General features: G+C 46.7%; 2 protein-coding genes across 4 annotated transcripts in view; one reads left to right on the top strand and one right to left on the bottom strand.

Moving 5' to 3' along the window:
- Positions 1 to 5,708: 5,708 nt before the first annotated feature.
- On the bottom strand, positions 5,709 to 20,901 carry GSC2 (goosecoid homeobox 2). Of its 2 annotated transcripts, none has more exons than XM_081175189.1 (5): positions 20,759 to 20,901; positions 14,525 to 14,611; positions 11,536 to 11,877; positions 8,170 to 8,417; positions 5,709 to 6,038 (listed from the first exon to the last, which is right to left on the bottom strand). In XM_081175189.1, exons 3-5 carry the CDS (start codon positions 11,846 to 11,848, stop codon positions 5,934 to 5,936), a joined length of 666 nt encoding a protein of 221 aa, XP_081031315.1. In that variant the 5' UTR covers positions 11,849 to 11,877; positions 14,525 to 14,611; positions 20,759 to 20,901; the 3' UTR covers positions 5,709 to 5,933. The 2 variants fall into 2 exon arrangements, with proteins under 2 accessions (XP_081031315.1, XP_081031314.1); XM_081175188.1 differs by having other exon boundaries at positions 8,170 to 8,420; positions 20,759 to 20,898.
- A 125-nt stretch (positions 20,902 to 21,026) lies between these two features.
- LOC308575758 (tRNA (32-2'-O)-methyltransferase regulator THADA-like) overlaps positions 21,027 to 25,815 on the top strand; it is a 68,336-nt gene continuing 63,547 nt past the window's right edge. The window contains exons 1-2 of one of the 2 annotated variants that reach the window (XM_081174638.1): positions 21,027 to 21,268; positions 24,304 to 24,478. In XM_081174638.1, the coding sequence (XP_081030764.1) occupies positions 21,042 to 21,268; positions 24,304 to 24,478 (402 nt within the window). In that variant the 5' untranslated portion in view covers positions 21,027 to 21,041. The remainder of the gene's footprint in view (positions 21,269 to 24,303; positions 24,479 to 25,815) is intronic. The other variant, XM_081174639.1, reaches the window with a different exon arrangement.

Genomic DNA, 25,815 nt, shown 5'->3' with positions numbered 1-25,815 from the left:
CTCTTAAACATCCAGTCAGCTGCAATCTCCATCTTCTGAAAAGCTATTTACTCCATAGACCCTTGTGCGGATTTCTCAGTGTGAAGGGCACTGGGGGGCTGGCGCAGGCTGCAGCCTCCCAGCAGTGATGGTAGAAGGCCCATAACTCTATGCCAAATCCAAATAATAACAATAACAATAACAATAACAATAACAATATCAATAAAATCCAATAACAAATCCAAATAGTAATAGTAACACCAATAATAAATAAATAAATATATTATTATTATTATTATTATTAATAATAATAATAATAACAACAACAACAACAACAACAAAACAACAACAACAACAACAACAACAACAACAACAACAATAATAATAATAATAATTTAAAAATAAAAATATAAAAATAATTAGTATCTGTTGGTCCGAGTACAAGGCCCGGTTATTTTTTCGGCTGCATAATCCATTGCATCCTTTGGCGCTCTGCGCGTTGGCGAAGTGGTTTGTGAGGGCCAACAAGATTCCGTTGCCTGGGGAAGTTTATTGAGAGACCTGACCTTGTCCAGATCCAATTTAGTCCTGCATGTCCGATGTTCCAAAACTGATCAGCAGGGAAAGGAGGCCCTTACTCGGCTCCAAGTAACTACCGTATTTTTCACTCTATAGGACGCACTTTTCCCCCTCCAAAAGTGAAGGGAAAATGTGTGTGCGTCCTATGGGGCGAATGCAGGCTTTCGCTGAAGCCTGGAGAGCGAGAGGGGTCGGTGCGCACTGACCCCTCTCGCTCTCCAGGCTTCCAGAAGCTATCCGCAAGCCTTCAGAGCGCAGCCGGAAGCCGGAAGCCCGGGGAGCGCAGTGCTGCACACCCCGGGCTTGGGGCAGCTATCCGCAAGCCTTCAGAGCCCGGTGGGAGTTCCCGCCGGGCTCAGAAGGCTTGCGGATAGCAGCAAGCTCTGGGAGTGAAGGCGAGGTTGCGTGCAACCTCGCTGCCGCTCCCGGACCCGTTCTGGGGGCTGGGGTTGGAGGAAGGTCGGGCCTCCCCCGCCCCAGCCCCATGGCTAAAAAGGAAGCCGCTCGCTGTCTTGGCTTCTGCCAAAGCCGCGTGCAGCCTCTCCTGGCTGCAGAGGTTGTGCGTGGCTAAAGAGGAAGCTTCTTTGCTCTTTGGGGCTGGGCGGGGAAATAATTTTTTTTCTTTATTTCCCCCCCCCAAAAAAAAACTAGGTGCGCCCTATGGTCTGGTGCGCCCTATATAGAGCAAAAAATACGGTAGTCACAATGGGCCATGCCCAGTAAAGGGCACTAGACATTTCATGTACGTGAGACCAACTGTCTCAGGCCCATTCCTCATAAATTTGGATGGCTTCCGCCTTACACGGCATCAGTTCATGCGCGCTATGCAAAGGGCGATCGCTACCTGTGGTTTACACCCGGCTGAATTTGCGGCCAACTCCTTTTGGATTGGGGCCGCTACCACAGCAATGCATTTGGGACTCTCAGCTGAATGGATGAAGGACTTGGGGCAGTGGAAGTCTGATACTTTTAAGGGATATATTCGTAAGACCTTGTGATTGTTCACGGTATACCTGACCTGGCTTTGTTACCTTCTTTTGCTTTCAGGAAACGTTGTGGTGCACATTTGGATTACAGGCCACAGCATTGTCCACTGGGCTAGTAACCGTGCCGTCAACTGTGGCCTGGGGTGCAGGCTGGATCTTCCACTAAAAAAATAAAGTTTCCTGAATCTCACGGAAGGTGGTGCGCTGGGTGGAATTTATGCCTGCAGTGAAAGCCAAAGCCACTTTGGAAGGTCCCCTCATGCTCTGGTTATTCAGCTGGGGGAAAATGACTTGGCCTATCGGAAAGGCGTGGACTTGATGTGGCACATTTACAATGACTTCAATGAACTGATTGCCTCATTGCCAGATTCAACCATAATTTGGTCACCACTGCTGGCGAGCCATGTATGGAGGGACTGTCAGTGCCCATTGTGATAAACAAAGCCAGGAAGCTTTTGGTACATTTGGCGGTGCGTAGAGTGGCAGCCCTGGGGGATTGGGTCATTGACCACCCCAACATCCAGTTCAGCTAAGTGGCCCTCTATCAAGGGGATGGCGTACATCTTTCCGATGTGGGAAACGATGTGTGGTTGGCGGATATGATGGCTGGGATTAGGGACTGGTTGCAGGTTTGAGGGTATTGGCGGCGAGCTTTTGCTCGAGTGGCGGTTAGGCATTGGTAAGGGTATTGTTATGTAGATGGAAGGGGGGAGGAAGTGCCGTCACCTCCCCCGCATATTGAAGGGTAGTCCGGTAAAGGGTTCCGGGGGCGTGGCCCTGTCCGAAGCCTATGGAGGTGTGGGCCTAAGGCACGCCCCCAAGCGGTGACCCCGGGGGAGCTCCTAGTTGATGTGCATCAGCAGGACTCCCCCTACTGGTGGTTAACCCTTGCCGGTCTTCAAGCAATCAGGCTGAAGCCGGTTAGACGATAGGACCAATGCCTAAGCCAATACCGCTCAATTCCTGTAATCAATAAAGTTGTGGCCTATTTTCGCCCATTAACTTAAAATACTGGTGTCCTGTGTCTTTATTTCCGAGGGGGAAGTGGGAACTCGCCACACAACTGCAAACCTTCCCTGGGGTCCGGCTCATTTATGACACGGGGCAATTGTTGAGCTTGTGTGACCTCACAACTCCCCTACCTCATTGTGACATGATGATGATGATGATGATGTATCAGTGATGTATCAATGATGGTTCTGGACATGTACAGTGGTGCCCCGCAAGACGAATGCCTTGCAAGACGGAAAACTCGCTAGACGAAAGAGTTTTCCGTTTTGGAGGTGCTTCGCAAAACGAATCTCCTATGGGCTTGCTTCGCAAGACGAAAATGTCTTGCGAGTTCCTGCGGGTTTTTTTTTCCTTTCCCCCCTTTTTCTAAGCCGCTAAGCTGCTTATCAGCTGATCCGATAAGCCGATAAGCCGATAAGCCGCTAAAAGCCGCTAATAGCGCTAATAGCGCTAATCCGTCAATGGGCTTGCTTCGCAAGACGAAAAAACCGCTAGACGAAGAGAATCACAGAACGGATTCTTTTCGTCTTGCGAGGCACCACTGTATTCTGGTCAGGAGGGGAGGTCTTCAAAGAGCTTGCAACCTATGTTCGGGGTTCTTACTCTATGTGGGGACCTGTTGCGCAACAATAGATTGTGGTTTACTCACCACTGTTCCATCGCCATCTTAGAACCGCCCCTCTCAGCTAGGCATTTCTTCTTGTGCCCTGGCAAAGCATTTCTTCCTGTGCCCTGCACTTAGGAAGGCCCCAGCCCTGCAAAGTCCTACTGGCCACAGGGCCTGGCTCCTGCATGCACTCCTGACACCCGGGATTCTTCACCCTGGCCGGGCCTTCTGCGCCCTGGCTAGATCCTCTCTCTTCCTGGCTGCTTCCTTCACTGCTAGCTGGCTGCAAACCTTCTCTGGAGTCTGGCTCATTTATGACACGGGGCGATTGTTGAGCTGAGCTTCTGTAACCTCACGACTTCCCTACCTCATTGTGACATCATGATGATGTATCAGTGATGTATCAATGATGGTTTTGGACATGTATTCTGGTCAGGAGGGAAGGTCTTCAAAGAACTTGCAACCCATGTTCGGGGTTCTTACTCTGTGTGGGGGCCTGTTGCGCAACAATAAAGATTGTGGTCTACTCACCACTGTTCCATCGCCATCTTGGAAGCACCCCTCTCGGCTAGGCATTTCTTCTTGTGCCCTGGCAAAGCATTTCTTCCTGTGCCCTGCACTTAGGAAGGCCGCAGCCCTGCAAAGTCCTACTGGCCACAGGGCCTGGCTCCTGCACGCACTCCTGACACCCAGGATTCTTCACCCTGGCCGGGCCTTCTGCGCCCTGGCCAGATCCTCTCTCTTCCTGGCTGCTTCCTTCACTGCTAGCTGGCTGCAAACCTTCTCTGGAGTCTGGCTCATTTATGACACGGGGCAATTGTTGAGCTGAGCTTCTGTAACCTCACGACTCCCCTACCTCATTGTGACATCATGATGATGTATCAGTGATGTATCAATGATGGTTCTGGACATGTTTTCTGGTAGGGAGGGAAGGTCTTCAAAGAGCTTGCAACCCATGTTTGGGGTTCTTACTCTGTGTGGGGGCCTGTTGCGCAACAATAAAGATTGTGGTTGTTGTAAACAAAATCTGCCCTTTTTCCCTTATGGGGTATCCAAGAGCCCATATAGAGTCCTTACATAGGTTCCCTATGGGTAGGAGAAAATAACAGAGGCCAACCAGAGAATATTGAGAAGCAAAGCAGCTAGTAAGCTTGATCTTTATTGATCTGTTGCAACAGGGTGCTCCCCTCACTCGCAGGAAAGGAGGAGGACCCACAAAAATGCTGTGCAAGGGCTTATAAAGACTTTTGAAATTCCCATCCTGTAGATCAAGACCACCCCCAGAAACATTATCCATACATCACAGAAGGGGTGTAACCTAAGACCACCCCCAGATACATCAAACCTACATCACAGAAAAGTCTGTCTAAAACAGAAATTTGAATGTTGTTTTTCCTGTTTGCCAGGTTATCTGACTGCCTTTCCTGATAGTCTGTCACCCATTAAAATGCTGATTACTCCATTTGTGAGACAATAGGAAGGCTCCCTGACCCACCCACCCCCTCCCTCCTTGCAGGGAGAACATTTGGTCAGTTTGGGAATCAAAATGGTTTCAGGTTGGTCTTCCTGTGCTGATCTGTGTAAGTGCTTGGTTGGTACACCTATGAACATTACCATATATCAAGACCTAAAATTCCTATCACAATACCATATACAGTGGTACCTCGGGTTAAGTACTTAATTCGTTCCGGAGGTCCGTACATAACCTGAAACTGTTCTTAACCTGAAGCACCACTTTAGCTAATGGGGCCTCCTGCTGCCGCTGCGCCGCCGGAGTATGATTTCTGTTCTCATCCTGAAGCAAAGTTCTTAACCTGAAGCACTATTTCTGGGTTAGCGGAGTCTGTAACCTGAAGCGTATGTAACCTGAAGTGTCTATAACCCAGGGTACCACTGTACTTTCTATGGGAAAGCGCACCTTGGTTTTGGAAGAGACTTCTGGAATGGATTAAGTTTGAGAACCAAAGTACCACTGTACTTTAAAAGGTGGGGAGGGGTCATGGTTTGGTGGCAAAGCACACAATTTGCACACAGAATGTCCCCAAGTTTGACATCTGGCATTCAGATAGATGGGACCCTGGGCCAAGCACTTTCTCATAGGCCCCTCCTCTGACACTGGACCCTAGCAGTACCAGATTTCAGCAACGAGCTGCCCTTTTTGTTTCCCGCAATGCCCCCAATGTAGCCTCACTCCTGGGGCATTGTGGGAAATTAAAATGGCGGGTCAGTACGGCTGCCCAGTGTTGTTTGCTGTTTGGTCCCTTGTAACCCTACCTGGAAATGCATGGCTTTGAACCTTTTGGCTCAAAACAAAGGGCTGAATTAAATAGAAACAGGAGAGGTTGTTTTATATGGAGTCAGATATTGGCCCATTCAGCTCAAGATTGACAACACTGGCTGGCAGCTGCTGCTCTCCAGGATTTCAGACAGGGTGTCTTCCCAGCCCTACACCTGGAGGTGTCAGGGGTTAAACCTGGGCCTTCCGAATCCAAAACAGGTGCTCTAAGCCGCACCCTTACTTTATGCTTTCAAAGATCAAACATGTCTTGGGGATCATTTATTTTATTAATGTTTGGTTACAGTGGGATAAGCACATTATATTCCGGCCCCCCTTGAAAATATACCACCTCTTCTTTCTCCTCTTAATAAATTGTGAGGATTCCTCCCCGTTTCGCATCGCCGTTCCGTTTCTCCTCACTTTCTTCCGTCGAGATGCTCAGAAGCCAGTGGGACCTTCAGCACTTGTCAAATCCAGCCTTCACTCCCAGCCGTCAGCAGTTTCCCTCAGAAGACTTCTTGGCACCTTGAAGGACGAGCGCCGAAGCCGAAGCTCTCTTTTGATGCCGCCACTTGGCTCGCCGATTCTTAAACCAAACCTGTGCGTTTCGTAAAAAGTGCCCCCGCAACAAAGAGAGGAAAAATGGGTCCACAATCCGACACGTGATTTTCCTCTTTAAAAGATGCTGTGGGTTTTATCCAGTGTTAGAGTGAACGGGCACAACTAACCTAGGTTCATTAATTTCAATGGGCCATAGCAAATGTTAGCACTGCTCAGAGTAGACTCACTGATGATGATGATGATGATGATAATAATAATAAAATAATAATAATTTATTATTTATACCCTGCCCATCTGGCTGAGTTTCCCCAGCCACTCTGGGCGGCTCCCAATCAAGTGTTAAAAACAATACAGCGTTAAATATTAAAAACTTCCCTGAACAGGGCTGCCTTCAGATGTCTTTTAAAGATAGGATACCTGCTTATTTCCTTCACATCTGAAGGGAGGGTGTTCCACAGGGTGGGCGCCACTACCGAGAAGGCCCTCTGTCTGGTTCCCTGTAGCCTCACTTCTCGCAATGAGGGAACCGCCAGAAGGCCCTCGGCGCTGGACCTCAGTGTCTGGGCTGAGCGATGGGGGAGGAGACGCTCCTTCAGATATACTGGACCAAGGCCGTTTAGGGCTTTAAAGGTCAGCACCAACACTTTGATTTGTGCTTGGAAACGTTCCGGGGATCCAATGCAGATCTCTCAGAACTGGTGTTATATGGTCACTCCCAGTCACCAGTCTAGCTGCCGCATTCTGGATTAATTGCAGTTTCTGGGTCACCTTCAAAGGTAGCCCCAGGTAGAGCGCGTTGCAGTAGTCTAAGCGAGAGATAACTAGAGCATGCACCACTCTGGCAAGACAGTCCACGGGCAGGTAGGGTCTCAGCCTGCGTACCAGATGGAGCTGGTAGACAGCTGCCCTGGACACAGAATTAACCTGCGCCTCCACAGACAGCTGTGAGTCCAAAATGACTCCCAGGCTGCGCACCTGGTCCTTCAGGGGCACAGTTACCCCATTCAGGACCAGGGAATCCCCCACACCCACCCGCCCCCTGTCCCCCAAAAACAGTACTTCTGTCTTGTCAGGATTCAACCTCAATCTGTTAGCCGCCATCCACTGAAATTGATGAACCTGGGTTGTATAATAATAATAATAATAATAATTTCCCCAGCCACTCTGGGCGGCTTCCAACAAAAGATTAAAAATACATTAGTTGTGCCCATTAATTTCAAAGGGCCGTATGCAATGTTAGCCCTGCTCAGAGTAAACCCATTGAAATTAAAAGACATGACTGGCTTAGGTTCATTCATTTCAATGGGCTGTCTCTGGGGCTAGCCTTACCCCGAGTAGACACATTGAAATTAATGGATGTGAGGTCTACTCTGGGCGGGCCTTGCATCGGATGCAACACAATATTACTCAGAGTAGCTGGATACAACCCTATTTGACCCCAAAATGCAAGTTGAAAATGCCCTCCCACCAGATGTCAAGGAAATAAACAACCATCTGACTTTTAGAAGACATCTAAAGGCAGCCCTGTTTAGGGAAGCTTTTAATGTCTGCTGTTTTATCATGTTTTTAATATTCTGTTTGTGGTGGCTGGGGAAACCCAGCCAGATGGGCAGGGTATAAATATTATTATTATTATTATTATTATTATTATTATTATTATTATTATTATTATTATGACATGAGAATATACCAAATAATATGAAATATGTACAAAACGAAGCCAGTAATGGCTATCAGTCATGAAGGCTATATATTAGTGGCTCCCAATTGGTGGTCCGCAAACCCCAGGGGGTCCGCAAAAACCACCCAGGGGATCCGCGGCACCATTCACATAACGAAAACCACCAAAGAGGTATCAAAATTTTCAAAAGTTTGGCTTGGATTTTGAAAAACAGGGGGTCAGCATTACTTAGCCTATTGGGGACCTCTGCTATAAATTATGATGGATGCAGCAGAATGAGAGGCACAATGAATTTCCAGTCACTGGGGTCAACAGCTGGGCAGATTTATTGCTTTCATGCCCAGCATTTGGGCTTTGCAAAGCCATCTGGTTGTCCACCGTGGGAACAGAATGCTAAACTGGATGGACTTTTCCTTTCTGATGCAGCAAGGTTCTTGCATTCTTAAAAATTTATCCCCAGTTTAAACCAAGTTACCACTTTAGTTACCTCCACTCTCTCTTCCTTCAGGTGAATCCGGTTAGCCAGGTGCTCTCTGGTAATGACATCTGGGTACTGGTTCTGGTGGAAGAGGGCTTCCAGGGCCTGCAGCTGGTCGTCCGTGAAGATGGTGCGGTGGCGGCGGGTCCGGCGCTGAATCTGGTGGAAAGCTTGCAGCTCGCTCTGGCTCCCGCGAGGGTTCTTGCACGGCCTGCCGACGGGATGGAAAACCCGCATGGGCCAGGGAAACCTTGCGTCTGCTGAAAGGAAAGTTTGGCATTCAGCGGGTTTGCCTTTTATCAGAGGCGTAGCAAGGGCAGGTGATACCTGGTGCGAAATTTTTTTTTGTCACTCCCCCTCCAGTTGATGCGGGTGGCACTGTGGGTTAAACCACAGAGCCTAGGACTTGCCGATCAGAAGGTCAGCGGTTCGAATCCCCGCAACGGGTGAGCTCCTGTTGCTCGGTCCCTGCTCCTGCCAACCTAGCAGTTCGAAAGCACGTCAAAGTGCAAGCAAATAAATAGGTACCGCTCCGGCGGGAAGGTAAACGGCGTTTCCGTGCACTGCTCTGGTTCGCCAGAAGCGGCTTAGTCATGCTGGCTACATGACCCGGAAGCTGTACGCCGGCTCCCTCGACCAGTAAAGCGAGATGAGCGCTGCAACCCCAGAGTCGGCCACGACTGGACCTGGACTTTACCTTTACCCTCCATTGAAATTATTAAAAGAAGGAAAAACATGATACTTACAGCTGCATGTGCTATTTTCTGGTTTATTTACTTAACATTGTGAGCATAAACACTTAACCCCCCCCCCAACTTTGTTCTCACACCCCACCTCTCCTTCTATGTGTTCCAGGGTTTGGGTCCTGATTGAGGGAGCTTTTGCTTCTCTCCTTTTCTCCCCCTTCCTGCCTCCTTCCCTTCCTCCCTCTGCCTGCCTGCCAGCCTCCTCCAGCAGCCCGGGAATGCGGGGCAATGGCGCACCGCCTGCCCACGACTCCCAAGCCTCCCCCGAGCTGTCAAAACGAAGGGGGAAGGGGGGAAGGCCGCCAGCAAAGTGGTGCAGCTCCCCCCTTCCCCCCAAAGCTCAGCGTAGGCTTGGGAGTCGCAGGCGGCCGGCACGCCAAATGTCACCCCCCTCAGCGATGACACCCGGAGCAGTCCGCCTCCAACGCACCCCCCTTCCTACGCCTCTGCCTTTTTTGGAAAAAGCAAAATGTGTATATATTAATGACCTCGTCCATCGTGTTATGCCAGACAGGGCAGAGGCCCTGTGCTTACCTGGCCTTAATTCCCTCTGGAAGGGGGTGGTTTATTGGCATTTTGCAACACTTGCAAATGGGCAAGTCGAGCAAAGGTAGAGATGCACGGCTTCAAAACTCCCCAAGAGAGAGGTGGAGTCCACCACCCACATTTCAGATCTCTAGGCTGGCGCTTGGGAACCTTTGACTTTCCAAATGTTTTTGGACCGCATCTCCCATCATCCCTGGCTACTGGCCATGCTGGCTGGGGCAGATGTCAACTGGAGTTCATCAGTATCTGGAGGACAACCAGTTCCCCATCCCTGCTGGAGTTAGCCAGCACCCTAAAACATTTACAGAACCCTAATTCTGTTTGATGTATCTTCCCGTGCAGCTTAACTGCAGTTTCCCAGTAATACTTTCATCTTCATGGTTCATATTCACCAGCACCATGATGTATGTAATGATCCCAGTTCCTTTTCCACTTCTATATATAGATTTTGACAATCAGTCCTTATTATTTCATCTAAGTGGTTCACAACCCATATTCCTAAATATTTTCCATTTTGCTTATGTATCCATGTGGTTTTCCTTGCTTCCATAAGATCTTTAAAAATATATATATATATATCGTTTGTGATATTTACTCTGAGCCATTCTGATTTACCATCAATTATTTTATAGCCTGATACCTTGCTACACACCCTCGTAACTTCTCTATGAGATTTTTCAGGGGAAGATATTGTCAGTACTACGATATCTGTGTACAGCAATATTTTTTGTGTCTATGGGACCACATTGCACCCCTTTTATATCTATATTCTACTTGGTAGATATTGCCTCAAAAATGAACTGCAGTTTCTCTTCTTTAACATATACTGGGTGCCTCCAGGCTGTTGCTATTTTCAGGTGGGAGATTTAATCTTATACCAGCAAACGTAGCTTGCTTATTTATAGTTGATTGGGAGGTCTTGCACAACAAACCTACTTTCCCCAAGAGATCAGAGTATTTGTGATATGGAAAGTGAGGGAGAAATGCCCTGGAAAGTGTGGGATAACAACACAACATCTAACCTCTCTGTAAACAATTCAGAATGAATGCTTATTAAACAGGCAACATCATCTAGTCTCCCTGCTAACAAATTGGGACGAATGCTCAACAAACAAGTCAAAGGCACTCTGTACCGAGAGAGCATTTTCCACCCAACTTTCCCCTCTCCCAGTAAATTCTACACATTTTGGACTGATTTTTGCCCATTCTAGGAAAAAAACCAGCTTCTCCCTGGTGGGTTATAAAGTATTGTCGGTTTCACAACCAGCCTTCCTCTGCCCTCCAGTGTGGCTGACAAATCGGTTATTTGTGAGAGGTTTCCAACCTTGTCAGTTTTACCGGAGAGAAGAGGGAAAGGTTAGAATGATTTTATCGGATTGCAATATCCCCTGTACGTCAGCCTGCAGCGGATCCATGATAACATTTAAAGTAGGGGAAAAGAAAAGTTGTGAATTGCAGGAAAGAGCATTAACTGAAGTAGAAGAGGGGTCTTGACTGACAAAGAACTCTAAAATGCATAGGCCATTTACACCCCATATGTGTGATGGATAAGCCAGTTTACCTTTGTCTCTCCCTTTACCCATGACTCAAAGTTCCCACCTGCACTGTACATATGAAGCACCCTTGCGTGATGACTCCCCCCAAAGAATCTTGGGAGCTGTCATTTGTGAAGGGTGCTGGGAGTCATCCGCAGGCCCCGATTCCCCTTTACAGAGCTACAATTCCCAGTGTGGCTTAATGATCAATCCCCTTTCCCAGGGACTCCGGGAGCTGTTATATAAACAAACACACTTCTACCCATTTTACAATGCAGTTCTCCTGAATTTCGAAGGGCTGCTGTGTTCCTGTTTGGGTATAGTTTCGGAAGCTGCACACTGGAGAGGTGCGAATTCAAACGCAAACTGAATGGAATTTCTCCCGCACCCTTAGCTGACCCTGTGACCCTCTCCCAAACTTCTCTCCCCCTCCCCTTTATACTACACAGAGTAGGGCAAATGCATCCCAACAAAGACCAAAGTTCGGCTGACAGCTCCCAGCAGCAGCCAGCCTCAGGCTTTGATCACAAGCAAACAGGGATACTCACTGAGCCAGTTTGCAGCCTCCTGCCAGGAGTAGGGACCGCTGTGAACACAGCAGCAGCAGCCGCAAGGCGCAGCCTCCACCTCTGCCTCTTCCACCTCGTCCTCCTCCTGCTGCAGGGGGCCAGCAGCCATGCCCCCCAGGGAGCGCAGCCCCTTGGGCTCACAGTCCAAGATCCCTCGGAAGCAGAACGGGAGGAGGACAGGGGGTCTTCGCTCGGCCGAGCCGGAGAGGATGTTCTCGATGGTGAAGGAGCACGGTTTCTTGAGGGTCCTCTTCCCAAGGTCTACTACGCCTGAAGGAGCTTCGGCAGACATCCTGCTCAAGGGACCTCAGCCACGCCGTCCTGCAAGAGATAGACCTGACTTTTCAGGAATGGAACGGGGAAACTGGTTTTCAAAACGACGACAAAGGGGAAATATGGGGCAGAACTAATGTTTTGGCTTCTTGGAGGGTGTGTGTGTGTGTGTGTGTGTGTGTGTGTGTGTGTGTGTGTCTGGGGGGAGCTCAGCTTCTTATCCAACCTCCTGGGCCATTTTTTATTATATATGCTCACAAACAAGATCACATGCATATATATCCCAGAACCAGCCCCCTGTCTGCCCACCTAAGCGAGCTTGCTTGATAACCGACGGCACCCTAAATATATATGTATATATCTATATAATCCTTCTTGGAAAGGAAGCCATAAACCCCCTGCTGGAATAAAATAAATTCTAACTAATCTTGACAGCTTTGTGAAGGGTTAGTGTGGATCTAAGATTTAGCTAATCCTACAGAAATGACTCTGGAAAGAAATCTGATTTCTCTATCTCAAGTGTAGATTTGAGGTGGTTATGAGGTCCATTGTGTCGGAATCCTCCCGTTCAAGTCAGGGGGAGAGAAAAGCTTTTTTCTCAGGCCCAGAAATGGCCCAGAAGGATTAAGTCCTTTTTTAAAAAGAGAGAGAGAAAAGCAAATTATCCTTTTCTTTGGCCAAATGAAAGCTTTCCCATCAAAAGGGAACTGTCATATTGCACAATATGGAGCGGGATTGGAAGCGAATGGCAGGACAGAGGGAGAGTTTAGCTTGACGATAGAAAATCGGCACCAGCAGCCAAAACACTTTGCAAGCCAAGGTCTTTTCCCAAAAGCCAATTTATTTCCCCATCCCGAGAACTAGAAAAGTTGTCAAGTTGTGGGACGTTTTCCCAAAATGATACAGGTTGTCTTTTTAATACATAAATATCCAGGCAGTCCCGGATAGATTTGAACAGTCCTTGCATCTAGCCGGGACCATCTGTGGTTTGGGGGACAGTATCAAAACGTCACAACTTTTCCTGACATCCTCAGGATACCTGGGACTTTTAAAATACTTTGCATTCTGGCGGTTCCCTCATTGTGAGAAGCAAAGCTACAGGGAACCAGGCAGAGGGCCTTCTTGGTAGTGGCGCCCGCCCTGTGGAACGCCCTCCCACCAGATGTCAAGGAAATAAACAACTATCTGACTTTTAGAAGACATCTGAAGCCAGCCCTGTTTAGGGAAGCCTTTCATGTTTGATGTTTTATTGTGCTTTTAATATTCTATTGGGAGCCGCCCAGAGTGGCTGGGGAAACCCAGCCAGATTGGCAGGGTATAAATAATACATTATTATTATTATTATTATTATTATTATTATTATTATTATTATCATCATCATCACCATCATCATCTTAACATCATGCGAAATGTAGAGCTATGCTTAGTCCCAGAATTGCTTTTAAGACGTTTTAAAAAAAAATTGTGTTTGTGGGTTTGTCACACTGGGATCCCACTGGAAGGAAGGGTGGGATATATATTGGAAAAATTGAAATAATCAACAAATGGTGGCATGTTGCCTGCCATGTGCATACATCTTCATGTCTTTTTTAGTGTTTGACAAGCTCTTTTTATTATGCCTTACCCAGAGATGTCTGCTGCAGGGGGAATAAATACAAAACTGGGGGAGTAAACAATTCAACCATGGCAATTGTTGGAAACTATGCCCCCAGACAACAAACATTCCCTTTGAACTATTTTTGTGTCCTAAATGAATGAATGGGGGGCAATCGTTGATAATCATGAGGGTCGTGTAGGGCTCTGAGCTGACAGATGGAGATCAGCAGACCACTGAGGCATAGCTGTCAACGTTTCCCTTTTTTAAAGGGAAATTCCCTTATTCAGAATAGGATTCCTCAAAAGAAAAGGGAAAAGTTGACAGCTATACACCGAGGCTGTTGGGTATGAGGACCAGCAGAACCTTCAGGACCACTGGAGGGCTTCTGTGATCAGAGCCCAGACCCTCTCGGTCACCTTCCCTTGAGGAACCAAGCACCTCCCATGAAATGAGGTAAGGTAGTCACCTCAGGTGGCAAATCTGATCTCCTCCATGCCCACTGGCCACCTCCTCTACATCTGCCCACTGCTGCCACCCCCATTCCTGCATCTGGCTAGTGATGGGTAGCAATGGGTGTGTGTGAAGGAAGTGGCCTTCTGTGACAGGTGAGGTGGAGGAGGCCGCGATGGAGCCAGACACAGAGGAGAGAGGTGGCAGCAGGCAGCACACAAGGAGGAAAGAGATGGTGGCAGGGAAGAGTGGCAAAGCTGCAAAACATGTTGGCCTGGCCCTGGGTTATGGGATGGAGAAGTGCCCATCTTCAGGCCAGAAAGCTGGCCCTTTAAGGCTTTGAAGTCCTAGAAGAGGTAGTTGGAAGACAGAGGCTTAAAACATGGGTATGCAGACTAAGGACCAGGGGCCGGATCCGGCCCAATCACCTTCTAAATCTGGCCCACAGATGGTTCAGGAATCAGCATGTTTTTACATGAGTAGAATGTGTCCTTTTGTTTAAAATGCATAGGAATGCATAGGAATTCGTTCATCCCCCCCCAAAAAAAAATAGTACGCCCCCCCCCAAGGTCTGAGGGACAGTGGACCGGCCCCCTGCTGAAAAATTTTGCTGACCCCTGGATTAAAAGGTCTCAGTCTGCACCTCACCTCTGCCAGAGCAACTTGTTTGTTTTGGAGCTGTCTGTGGTCCTGAAACGTCTATCCAGTCTTGCCCACCCATCCTTGCTGCTTTCTCTGTGGGACCAGAACAGGACAGTGGGGATAAGGGACAACAGATGAGATAGGGTTGCCTAAAGGCTACCAGAAAAGCTGGATACAGTGGTACCTCGGGTTACATAAGCTTCAGGTTACATAAGTTTCAGGTTACAGACTCCGCTAACCCAGAAATATTACCTCGGGTTAAGAACTTTGCTTCAGGATGAGAACAAAAATCATGCTCCCGCAGCACAGCAGCAGCGGGAGGCCCCATTAGCTAAAGTGGTGCTTCAGGTTAAGAACAGTTTCAGGTTAAGAATGGACCTCCAGAACGAATTAAGTTCTTAACCCGAGGTACCACTGTATTCAACAATAAACCAGTGTGGAGGGACTACAGCTCTCCAGGTATTGCTGGACTACAACTCCCATAATCCCTGGCCATTGATCATCAAGGTCAGGCTGACAGGAGCTGGAGTCCATCTGGTTTGCCATTTATCTCCTTGACATCTGATGGGAGGGCCTTAAAAAAGGATGGGGAGAATTCATGGAGGGGAAGGCTATGGATGGTTATTAGCCACCATGGCTGTGCTCTGCCTCCATGGTCGAACACAGTAATGCTTCCAGAGGGGGGCAGTTCCTGGGAGCTACAAAAGGGAAGAGTGCTCTCCTGCTTGGGTCCTGCTTGCGGTGTAGCCTTATTAGACTTCACCGATTGGTGGGCTCTGCGTTGCTCCCGGACGGGAGGAAGGAAGTCAAATGACACCGAGGGTTGGTTCAGAGAAAGAGTTCTTTATTTCTGCTCTCCGGAGCAGCAGAAAGGCACCTGCGTGGTCAGTCCACAGCAAGTCCAAAGAAATGAGAAATTTCATGCAGTATATATATCCTCCAGGCACCCTCTCCCCTCTTCCCCAGGAATCCAGCCACGTCAGCTTGTACACGCAGGTTGACATCACAGATGTTCCTGCTCCGGTACTCTTAACCATAAAAGGGTTTTCCTTCCTGTACTTCCGACCATAAAAAGGTATTCCTGTTCCTATAATCTTATCTTGGAGCAAGAGGTCACCAACTCCAAGAACACACTCTGGCGCTGTTCCCGGACTAGGTCTGTGCGTCAGAGTGTGGTAAGATAAGACTCAGACATGTCATCCCTACTCCACTGGAACAGCCAAGGTCATCCATTGCCGTGACTGATAAAGGAGAGAGCTTTGTTTATACAGCTGTGTTCTTGTTATGCATTTGCTCAACAGCTTAAGTTAATGCATTTTAGAAATGCTCGGAGAAAGAAGAAAAGGGGGTTTTTGGGTCCCGTTTCAAACTGACTGCACAGAAACCCAATCCTTCAGCGGGTTTCCCACAGGCATCCGGCTGGCCACCGTGAAAACACTGGCCCGATCCAGCAGCCTCTTCTGAAGTTCTTCGTTGGGCCTCAGAATAAGCCTGCAAGAAACGCCATTCTGGAGAGACCGCGATGAATTGAATAAATAGGGATGGAGAGGGAGAAAGGATACTTTGTTGAAAAGCAGCCTTATCATATATGGTGGAATTGTTTAAACATCAAACAATTTTGGGAAACAACATATAATTAAATGAAAAAAAATGTTCAGACATTCATTTAGGAAAACATCAGAAGGTTTTCTATTGGGAATAGTACCAGGAAGTCTAAAGGAAGAAGACAAGACATTATATTTATACGCATCAGTAGCCGCAAGGCTATTGATTGTGAAAAAATGGAAAAGTGGTATTATACGGACAAAAACAGAGTGGCTTGCCAAATTATTGGAGTATTACAATATATCCAAAACAATGGGAGAAATTGGAAGGCTCTCAAAGGAGAAGATAGACAGGGATTGGAAGAGGTTACTTGCAAAAGCATATTGAAAAATCAGAACTCCTATTAGAATAAACAAGTTCCGTTATAAATACTGAAATACTAAATAAGACGGATAACAATGTGTAACAGAAAAAGAAGTAGAAAATTGGTTTAAAAGTGTGTGAAAGAAAGTAATAGAAGTGGAAAGAAATTGCAATTGAGGAGATTGGAAGTCGAACACAAGGGTGGGGTGAGGGGTGAGGGATGGTGGTGGGAAAAGGAAGTATCTGTGGGACTGAGTGTGGGTATGTATGAATATTTTAAAGGATTGTATGAAATGTATGTTTGTATATTTGTAATATGTACGTATTAATGTTGAATTATTTTAATAATAAAATATTTGTGTTAAAAAAAAATTAAAAGAAAAGAAAAGGAGCCTTATCACCCTGCAAGTATGAAGGGGAAAATTGGGGGGGGGGGGGAGCCAGCCCAGTTGGCAGGGGTTGTAGCAGCCGCAGTCATACAACCTGAAGCAGATTGATTCCCCCCTCTGCACGCCTGCGCATACGCACATCACCTGCAACCAAGATTTTCTCCCGCACGCACGCCCCCAATCACTAGTTTGCCCTCTCCACCTCCCTAACCATATAGGGTCCTATACACTTAGCCTATTAGTCCTTCTGCTGATTGCTTTCTTTCATTCTCCCCATACCTTTCACTTTGGGCAAAATAGACTGGTAATGCTTCTTTTATCAAAGAATTATGGGATTTAAGACCCAGATTTCACAAAGAGGACTTTTGATAGCAGCCGGTAATCAAAACCCAATCGCCAGGCGCGTCTATGCAACCCCTGGTCCCTGGAAAAGGGCAAATAAGTAAGAGGGGATTTATATTGATGTTGTGTTTACCGAGATAAGATCTCCCGGGTTATTCCATATTAGAAAAAAAGAGAGAAAGAGAGGGGGAAATAAAACAAGGAGGGGGGGGGGAGAGAAGGGGAAATGCAGACAAGCCGGAGACAATGTAGAGATATGGATAAAGAGAATATAAAAGAGGGGCCTTTATTGTTTTCGTATTGGGGAAAAGAGATTCTAAAACCATTATAAGGATTAGCAAACATAAAAAAAAGTTAATCTGCTTTAGCTGTTCGTTTGTCAAAAGTGAATTCACAGGGTTGGAAAATCCTTCCTGTGATGAAGCTCAAGTTGCCTCCCCCCCCCCCCAAAAAAAAATTCCATTCTTCAGCAACAGGGTCCTCTGAGCCTGAGGAAAAGAAAAAGACCTATGTATGTGTGTTTTCTCCAGAGGAGTCAATTCAGAATAAAGCAGAGCCTCGACCCTTAAAGAATAATTTGAAGAGCATTCACCTAACCCAGGGTTGGGGGACATTTTCCAGCCTGAGGGCCACACTCCCTTTTAGATAACTTTCCAGGGGCCACACAGAGTGGCTGCAGAAAGCCACTTAGATGGACAGGCTATTATTATTATTATTGAATAGGATGTCCCTATTTCCCTCAGAGAAATGTTGGCGGGTACGGCATCCATGCGTAGAAGAGGTGCTTGAAGGAATCCTGACTTTTAGAAGACATCTGAATGCACCCATGTTTAGGGAAGTTTTTAATTTTTGATGTTTTATTGTGTTTTTAATATTCTGTTGGGAGCCACCCAGAGCGGCTGGTAAAATCCAGCCAGATGGGTGGGGTATATATAATAAAGCATTATTATTATTATTATTATTATTATTATTATTATTATTATTATTAGGACGTGGGTGGCACTGTGGGTTAAACCACAGAGCCTAGGACTTGCCAATCAGAAGGTTGGTGGTTCAAATCCCCGTGACGGGGGGAGCTCCCGTTGTTCGGTCCCTGCTCCTGCCACCCTAGCAGTTCGAAAGCACATCAAAGTGCAAGTAGATAAATAGGTACCACTCCAGCAGGAAGGTAAACGGCATTTCTGTGTGCTGCTCTGGTTCGCCAGAAGCGGCTTAGTCATGCTGGCCACATGACCCGGAAGTTGTACGCCAGCTCCCTCAGCCAATAAAGCGAGATGAGCGCCGCAACCCCAGAGTTGGTCACGACTGGACCTAATGGTCAGGGGTCTATTTACCTTTATTATTATTGTTATTGTTATTATTATTATTATTCTCCTCTTTGCAGAAGTATGACTACTGGGCCAGGCAAAAGGCGTTCCTGTCAGTGTATAAAGCCCTTACATGTTCACCTTAAATGTTCACTTGCCTGCCTCGATCTGCTGAACTGGCACTATTGCAGGTGCTACATGATGCTCACCCCACGCTTGAAAAAAAGAAATATTTCAGTATGTCACCTTTGACTTTGGGCAGGCACCTTTGCCGTAACTCTTCTTCAGCACTTCCTTTAAAAAACGGTCATGACTTCAGAGGGATGTAACCATCAACCCCCTATTCCCAGGGAACTCTGGGAATTGTAGCTCTGTGAAAGGAAGAGGGGCCTCTTAAGAACTCTCAGCACCCTGAACAAACTACAGTTCCCAGTATTCTTTGGGGGAAGTCATGGCTGTTTAAAGTGGTAGCATCCTGTTTTTAATGAATGGTACTGATGAAAACCTGTATTAATAGCAGCCAGGTTATAACAATAGCCAAACGATGGGGAAAACTTAAGAGGACAATCTAATGAATGAATGGTATCAGCAAATGTAGTCCATTACTTTAAAGGAAAAATTATCACTGCAAATGAAAGACGGGAAAGCCTTAACAACAACTAAGAGGCAGTTCCCTGACAGCATGATTCAGTTTTATCATTTATGTTGCACAGAAGGAACGTGATCCTCCATCTACACATGGACTTCTGTGGCAGGATTTGTTGTTTAGTCGTTTAGTCGTGTCCGACTCTTCGTGACCCCCTGGACCAGAGCACGCCAGGCACTCCTGTCTTCCACTGCCTCCCGCAGTTTGGTCAAACTCATGCTGGTAGCTTCGAAAACACTGTCCAACCATCTCGTCCTCTGTCGTCCCCTTCTCCTTGTGCCCTCCATCTTTCCCAACATCAGGGTCTTCTCCAGGGAGTCTTCTCTTCTCATGAGGTGGCCAAAGTATTGGAGCCTCAGCTTCAGGATCTGTCCTTCCAGTGAGCACTCAGGGCTGATTTCCTTCAGAATGGAGAGGTTTGATCTTCTTGCAGTCCATGGGACTCTCAAGAGTCAGGATATTATACGATAACTCCTATTAATAAGAAAGCCTGTGAGGTGCAGTGGTTTCACTGTCAGACAAGGACCTGGGAGACCAGGGTTGAAATCCCCACTTGGCCATGAAACTCGCTGACTGGCCTTAGGCAAGTCACTGCCTCTCAGACTAAACTACCTCACAGGGTTGTTGTGAGGATTAAACAAGGAGCGGGAGAACCATGGTGCGCTACCCCAATCTCCTTGGAGAAAGCACAATGAATAAAATAATAAGACTTGACTAATTAAGCCAAAATATAATATTTTCACGCAATATATTGCACGCTTTGGGCTTTCTATGTACGCTCAAAAGAAATGACAGCACAAAACCAACGACAATAATAATAATGGAAAGGCGAAAAGGTAAAGGACCCCTTGATGCTTAAGTCCTATCAAAGGCGACTATGGGGTGCAGCGCTCATCTTGCTTTCAGGCGGAGGGAGACGGCGTTTGTTCGCATGTGGCCAGCGTGACTAAACCACTTCTGGCGCAACAGGACACTGTGATGGAAACCAGAGCACATGGAAACGCCGTTTACCTTCCCACCGCAGTGGTACCTATTTATCTACTTGCACTGGTGGGCTCCCGAACTGCTAGGTTGGCAGGAGCTGAGATGGAGCAACGGGAGCTCACTCCATCGTGGGGATTCGAACCGGCGACTTTCTGATCGGCAAGCCCAAGTGGTTCTGACCACAGCGCCACCCACACCCCAGAATTCATGTATACAATCCCAGCCAGGCAAAACTCTGCCAGGGAACTAGGCAGAGGGCCTTCTCGGTACTGGCGCCTGCCCTGTGGAACGCCTCCCATCAGATGTCAAGGAAATAAACAACTATCTGATTTTTAGAAGACATCTGAAGGCAGCCCTGTTCAGGGAAGGTTTTAATATGTGACATCTTAGTGTATTTTTGGTTTTTGTGGAAGCCGCCCAGAGTGGCTGGGGAAACCCAGCCAGATGGGCAGGGTACAAATAATAAATTATTATTATTATTATTATTATTATTATTATTAGGTGGAAAGCAGAACTTGGGAGAGATGTGGCCTGCGGAGGGCGGATGTGTCTGGGGAAAGTTCCAAGGGCCAGATATAAATACTTGGAGGGCCAAATGTGGCCCTCAGGCCTGAGCTTCCCTGCCCACAGTGCCACCTGCGTCCATAATAAAGGAAAGGCTTACTTTGAAAACTGAGAAGGGTAGAAATTCGGCTTTGCATGCAGAAGGATCCCAAGTCTGGTCCTCGGTCTCACCAATATATTATTCTCCGCCTGAAACTCTGGGGAGCGGCTGCAGCTTCTGCTGCTGCCAGCCCGTGCAGGCAACACTGAACTAGGTGGACCATTCGTCTGACGGCAAGGCACCTTCCAACGGTAGGAAGAGCGGCCAGGAGCAGAGCTGTCGTGCGAGCGCTAGATGGCGCTGGAGAGCCCCCGAAGTGGCTCCGCTCTGTGCTGCGCGCTCTATGGCAGAAACCTCTTCCTGCTTGCTGCATGCTGGAGTTTTTGCAGATGTGCCAAGGGGATTCCTGAGATCAGCCTTGGCTTTTCCCGGTCCCGCGAGGACCATGAGCGCAGAGCAGGAGCTGGAGAGCTGCTTGAGGCATTATAAGGCTCTGGGGCAGGAGGAAGGCGCCAGAAGCACCTGCCAGGCTTTGCTCTTGGTCCTGGAGAAACTCAAGCAGTTTGCAGGGTAAGTAAGGATGCACGTGGCTTTTTGCAGAGTGTGTGTGTGTGTGTGTGTGTGTGTGTGTGTCACGTATAAGCATAGCTGTCAACTTTTCCCTTTTCTTGCGAGGAATCCTATTCGGAATAAGGGAATTTCCCTTTAAAAAAGGGCAAAGTTGACAATTATGCATATAAGCTTTACGTATAAGCTAAACAAGCTATAGCTTCGGTCCCCACTCTCTAGATTCCCCCCCCCAAAAAAAAAATGTAAAGGAAAAAAACACCTGGATGTACATTTTCAAAATTTAAGATAAAAACCAAATAAAATAAAACCTACGTACAGTGTTGTAAACAAAACCTGCCCTTCTTCCCTTATGGGGTATCCCAAGAGCCCATATAGAGTCCTTAAGTGCGTTCCCTATCGGTAGGAGAAAATAACAGAGGCCAACCAGAGAATGGGACGCAGGTAGCGCTGTGGGTTAAATCACAGAGCCTAGGACTTGCCGATCAGAAGGTTGGCAGTTCGAATCCCTGTGACGGCGTGAGCTCCCGTTGTTTGGTCCCTGCTCCTGCCAACCTAGCAGTTCGAAAGCACGTCAAAGTGCAAGTAGATAAATAGGTACTGCTCCAGCGGGAAGGTAAACATTGTTTCCATGCGCTGCTCTGGTTCGCCAGAAGCGGCTTAGTCATGCTGGCCACATGACCCAGAAGCTGTACGCCGGCTCCCTCAGCCAATAAAGCAAGATGAGCGCCGCAACCCCAGAGTCGGTCACGACTGGACCTAATGGCCAGGGGTCCCTTTACCTTTTTAACCAGAGTATATTGAGAAGCAAAGCGGCTAGTAAGCCTGATCTTTATTAACAGTGTGCAACAGGGTGCTCCCCTCACACGCAGGAGGACGGAGGACAGAGAACGGGGGAGGACCCAGAACAAAGATGTGCCTGCCCTTGTATAGACATTTTAAATTCCCTGCCCTGGAGCTCAAGAGCACCCCTCCATACATCATACAGACATCACAGAAGGGGTGTAACCCAAGACCACTGCCCACAAACATCATACCTTCATCACAACAGTGTAGGTTGTGTGTGACGTATAAGCTTTACGTATAAGCTAAACAAGCTATAGCTTAGGGTCCCACACTCTTGGCCCCCCCCAAAAAAAATGTAAAGGGAAAAAACACACCTGGATGTACATTTCCAAAAATTAAGATAAAAAACAAATAAAATAAAACCTACATACAACAGTGTAGGTTATGGTAAGTTTCTAAAGACTAGATTATGAGTCTTTGTAAATTGTGTTTGTAAAGGAACTTTTGTTATTGCCAAATGCTAATGTATTTGCATGATTAAGCTTGTTGTGGACTTAAAAATCATTTTAACTTGGATCTTAATAATTATTTCACTATTAATGTACTTCTTAATTGTATTTCAGTTCAACAATTACTTTGATGAAATACATATTCTGTTATGTGCAAATGGCTTTAGATACCTATTAGGTGCATATATTACCATATAGCATATATTCAACACAAAAAACAGCACCAATTTGTTGTTGGCAAAGGACAGCTGGGCCCCATTACCTTCAGTAGCTTAGGGCCTCATCAAACCTAAATCTGGCCCTGTGTGTTTGTGTGCACGTGCAGTAACAACAACAACAAGTATATTAAAAATGTAGTTATTTTATTTTATTATAAACATCTTTACTGAAAGGTCAAAAAGTACTGTACATAATTACATGTGCACTAAACATGGTGAAACGTAAATAAAAGAGAAGAAAAAAAGAAACAGAACCCGTGTAGAAAGGAAAATAAAGGGAGGGGACGCCTAAACTGTATACTGTACTTTACAAGGAACAAGCATATTAAAAATGTTATCTACTGACCTTTTGCAGGGGATATGTCATCATGTAACACTAATGTCTCACAATGAATGAAACTGATCTGTAGAAAACGCAACTTAAAAAAAGAGACAGTGCACGTGATTTTGTACACTAAGAAATCTTTAATAAAAATATATTTTAAAAACATCATGTCATCAAACCGTGTAAGAGTTTTAAAACTAGAAATGAGCTTTTTATCATTATTTATGCTGATAGTTACATATACGTATCAGAGTGGTTAGCAGCAGTTGTATGCAAACCCATACAATAAAAACCATACAAGAGTTATAAAGTCAGCAATGAACTATTGTTTATGTATTGATTTACCACTGCTGATGAGAAACGTATCAGAGCGGCTTGCAACGGTCTATACGTAAAGCCATAGAATAAAAATACCGGTAAATAAATTGGAAATTGGTTAACTGCTATGGAAAGATGTATTCTTTAGTTGCCTGCAGTTTTGAGCAGGCGTCTGAGAGCAGGAGGTGCTTGCTGAATCAATTGGCAGGGAGTTCCACAAGACTGGGTTGACGACACTGGAAGTTCAGCTTGTGGTTGTTCAGTGAGCCTTGCCAAATCGGAGAACGACCAGCAATCATGATGATTATTATTGATTTGAACTTTTTAGTTGCTTGTTAAACGAAAAGGTCCCCAACTGACTTGCAACATACAGTGGTGCCTCGCAAGACGAAAAGAATCCGTTCTGTGATTCTCTTCGTCTAGCGGTTTTTTCGTTTTGCGAAGCAAGCCCATTGAAGGATTAGCAGATTAGCGCTATTAGCGGCTTTTAGCGGCTTTTAGCGGCTTATCTGCTGATCGGATCAGCTGATAAGCGGCTTAGCGGCTTAGAAAGGGGGGGGGGAGGAAAAAAACCAGCTGGAACTCGCAAGACATTGTCGTCTTGCGAAGCAAGCCCATAAGAAATTCGTTTTGCGAAGCACCTCCAAAACGGAAAACTCTTTCGTCTAGCGAGTTTTCCGTCTTGTGAGGCATTCGTCTTGCGGGGCACCACTATATTTAAAAGCATAAAAACACAGGTAGATAATGTGTCATCATAAGAACACATCACGCAAAGCGCACTTGTGTAAAATGCATGCCATTTATAAAGCTTGCGGACACACACACACACACACACACACACACACACAGCTGCTAATCGTGCTGGTCTTTGATATTTTTCAGAGGTTCTGTGAAGAGATGTCGAGAGAAAAACCTGGAGGAGGCTTTTCAGCAGTTGGTTCAAGCGAGCAAAGGACTGGGGGAACTGAGCCGTGAGGATTTTCTGCCTCTGCTCAGCTGCGTGCTCGCTTGTCAAATGGAGACGGCGGGCTCCAGCGCTTTCCATCGACTTGAGAAGGTGTGTTCATGCGCAAATCAAATTCATTGGCAGCACAACCCGTGGATGAATTGCGGAACCCCTTGTCATGAGAAGTTGGGATGGACTCCACGTTGAACAGCTTTAAAAGAAACACCAGAAGAGCTGGCTGGATCAGGCCAATGGCCTATTTAGTCCAGAAGGACAAGAGCCCTGGTTTCCAGCAACTCGGATTATGATTATTATGTTTATTTTAGTCTCTTTATCTTGCCCAGAACCTAGTAGCCACTGATAGTCCTCTCCTCCAGGAATTTTCCCAGTCCTTTTAAAAGCCATCCTTCTTGGTGTCTGTTGCTGCTTCCAGTGGGAGGGAGTTCCACAGTTTATCTATACGCTGTGTGAAAAAGTCCTTTGTTTAATCTGTCCTGAAACTTCCAGCATTCAGGTGCATTGGATGTCTCCCGAGTTCCTAGTTTAAGAGAAGGAGAAATACTTTTCTTCTGTATACAGTGGTACCTTGGGTTACATATGCTTCAGGTTGCAGACTCCGCTAACCCAGAAATAGTACCTCGGGTTAAGAACTTTGCTTCAAGATGAGAACAGAAATTGCGCAGTGGCAGCAGGAGGCCCCATTAGCTAAAGTGGTACCTCAGGTTAAGAACAGTTTCAGGTTACGAACGGACCTCCGGAACGAATTAAATACGTAACCAGAGGTACCACTGTACTTTCTCCATGCCGGGCATAATTTTATAAAGTTCTATCATGTCACCTCTTACTTGCATTTTCTCAAAACTGAAAAGTTCCCCCCAAAACTGAAAAGCCCACTTAATGAAAAGGAAACCATGGAAGAAATGGTCGAGAAGGGCTAATAGTTGCAGTGGCTACTGTATATGCTGTATGCTCCGGGAATAGTGGCAATAAGCCTCTGGATACCAGATATTGTTGTGAAATAGTAGGAGATCCCTGTGACACTGGTGTTCCGCTTCTGGGCTTCCCATAGGCATTGGTTTGGCCACTTTGGGAAACAGGATCCTGGAATAGATTGACCAAGGCTAACCAGTAGGGAGCTTGCCAGATGTTGGGCTCCCAACTCTCATCAGCCTCAGCCTGCACCATCAAGGATGATGGGCATTGACTACCCTTGAGATAGTCCTTTGATTTGATCTGTTGGTACTCTTGTGTTCTTAGGTGGTTTGTCTCATCAAATATACAGATATACCTCAGGTTATAGAAGCTTCAGGCTGCGTGTTTTCGGGTTGCGCACCCCACCGAGCCCGGAAGTACCGGAACGGGTTACTTCCGGGTTTCGGCACTTGCACATGCACAGAAGCACTAAATCGTGCTTTGCGCATGCACAGAAGCACCAAATCGTGACGCAC

The sequence above is a fragment of the Podarcis bocagei genome (genome assembly GCF_964188305.1).
Source record: "Podarcis bocagei genome assembly, chromosome: 16".
NCBI lineage: Eukaryota > Metazoa > Chordata > Lepidosauria > Squamata > Lacertidae > Podarcis > Podarcis bocagei.
This window is presented reverse-complemented; position numbering and strand designations above follow the sequence as displayed.

Excerpts from the sequence above, each read along its gene's own strand:
- GSC2 (XM_081175188.1), bottom strand. The coding sequence starts at position 11,848 with ATGTCTGCCGAAGCTCCTTCAGGCGTAGTAGACCTTGGGAAGAGGACC. Across the intron at positions 8,421-11,535 it reads GGAGGCTGCAAACTGGCTCA|CAGACGCAAGGTTTCCCTGG; the intron begins GTGAGTATCCCT and ends CTTTCCTTTCAG. Across the intron at positions 6,039-8,169 it reads TGAAGGAAGAGAGAGTGGAG|GTTTGGTTTAAGAATCGGCG; the intron begins GTAACTAAAGTG and ends CGAAACGCACAG.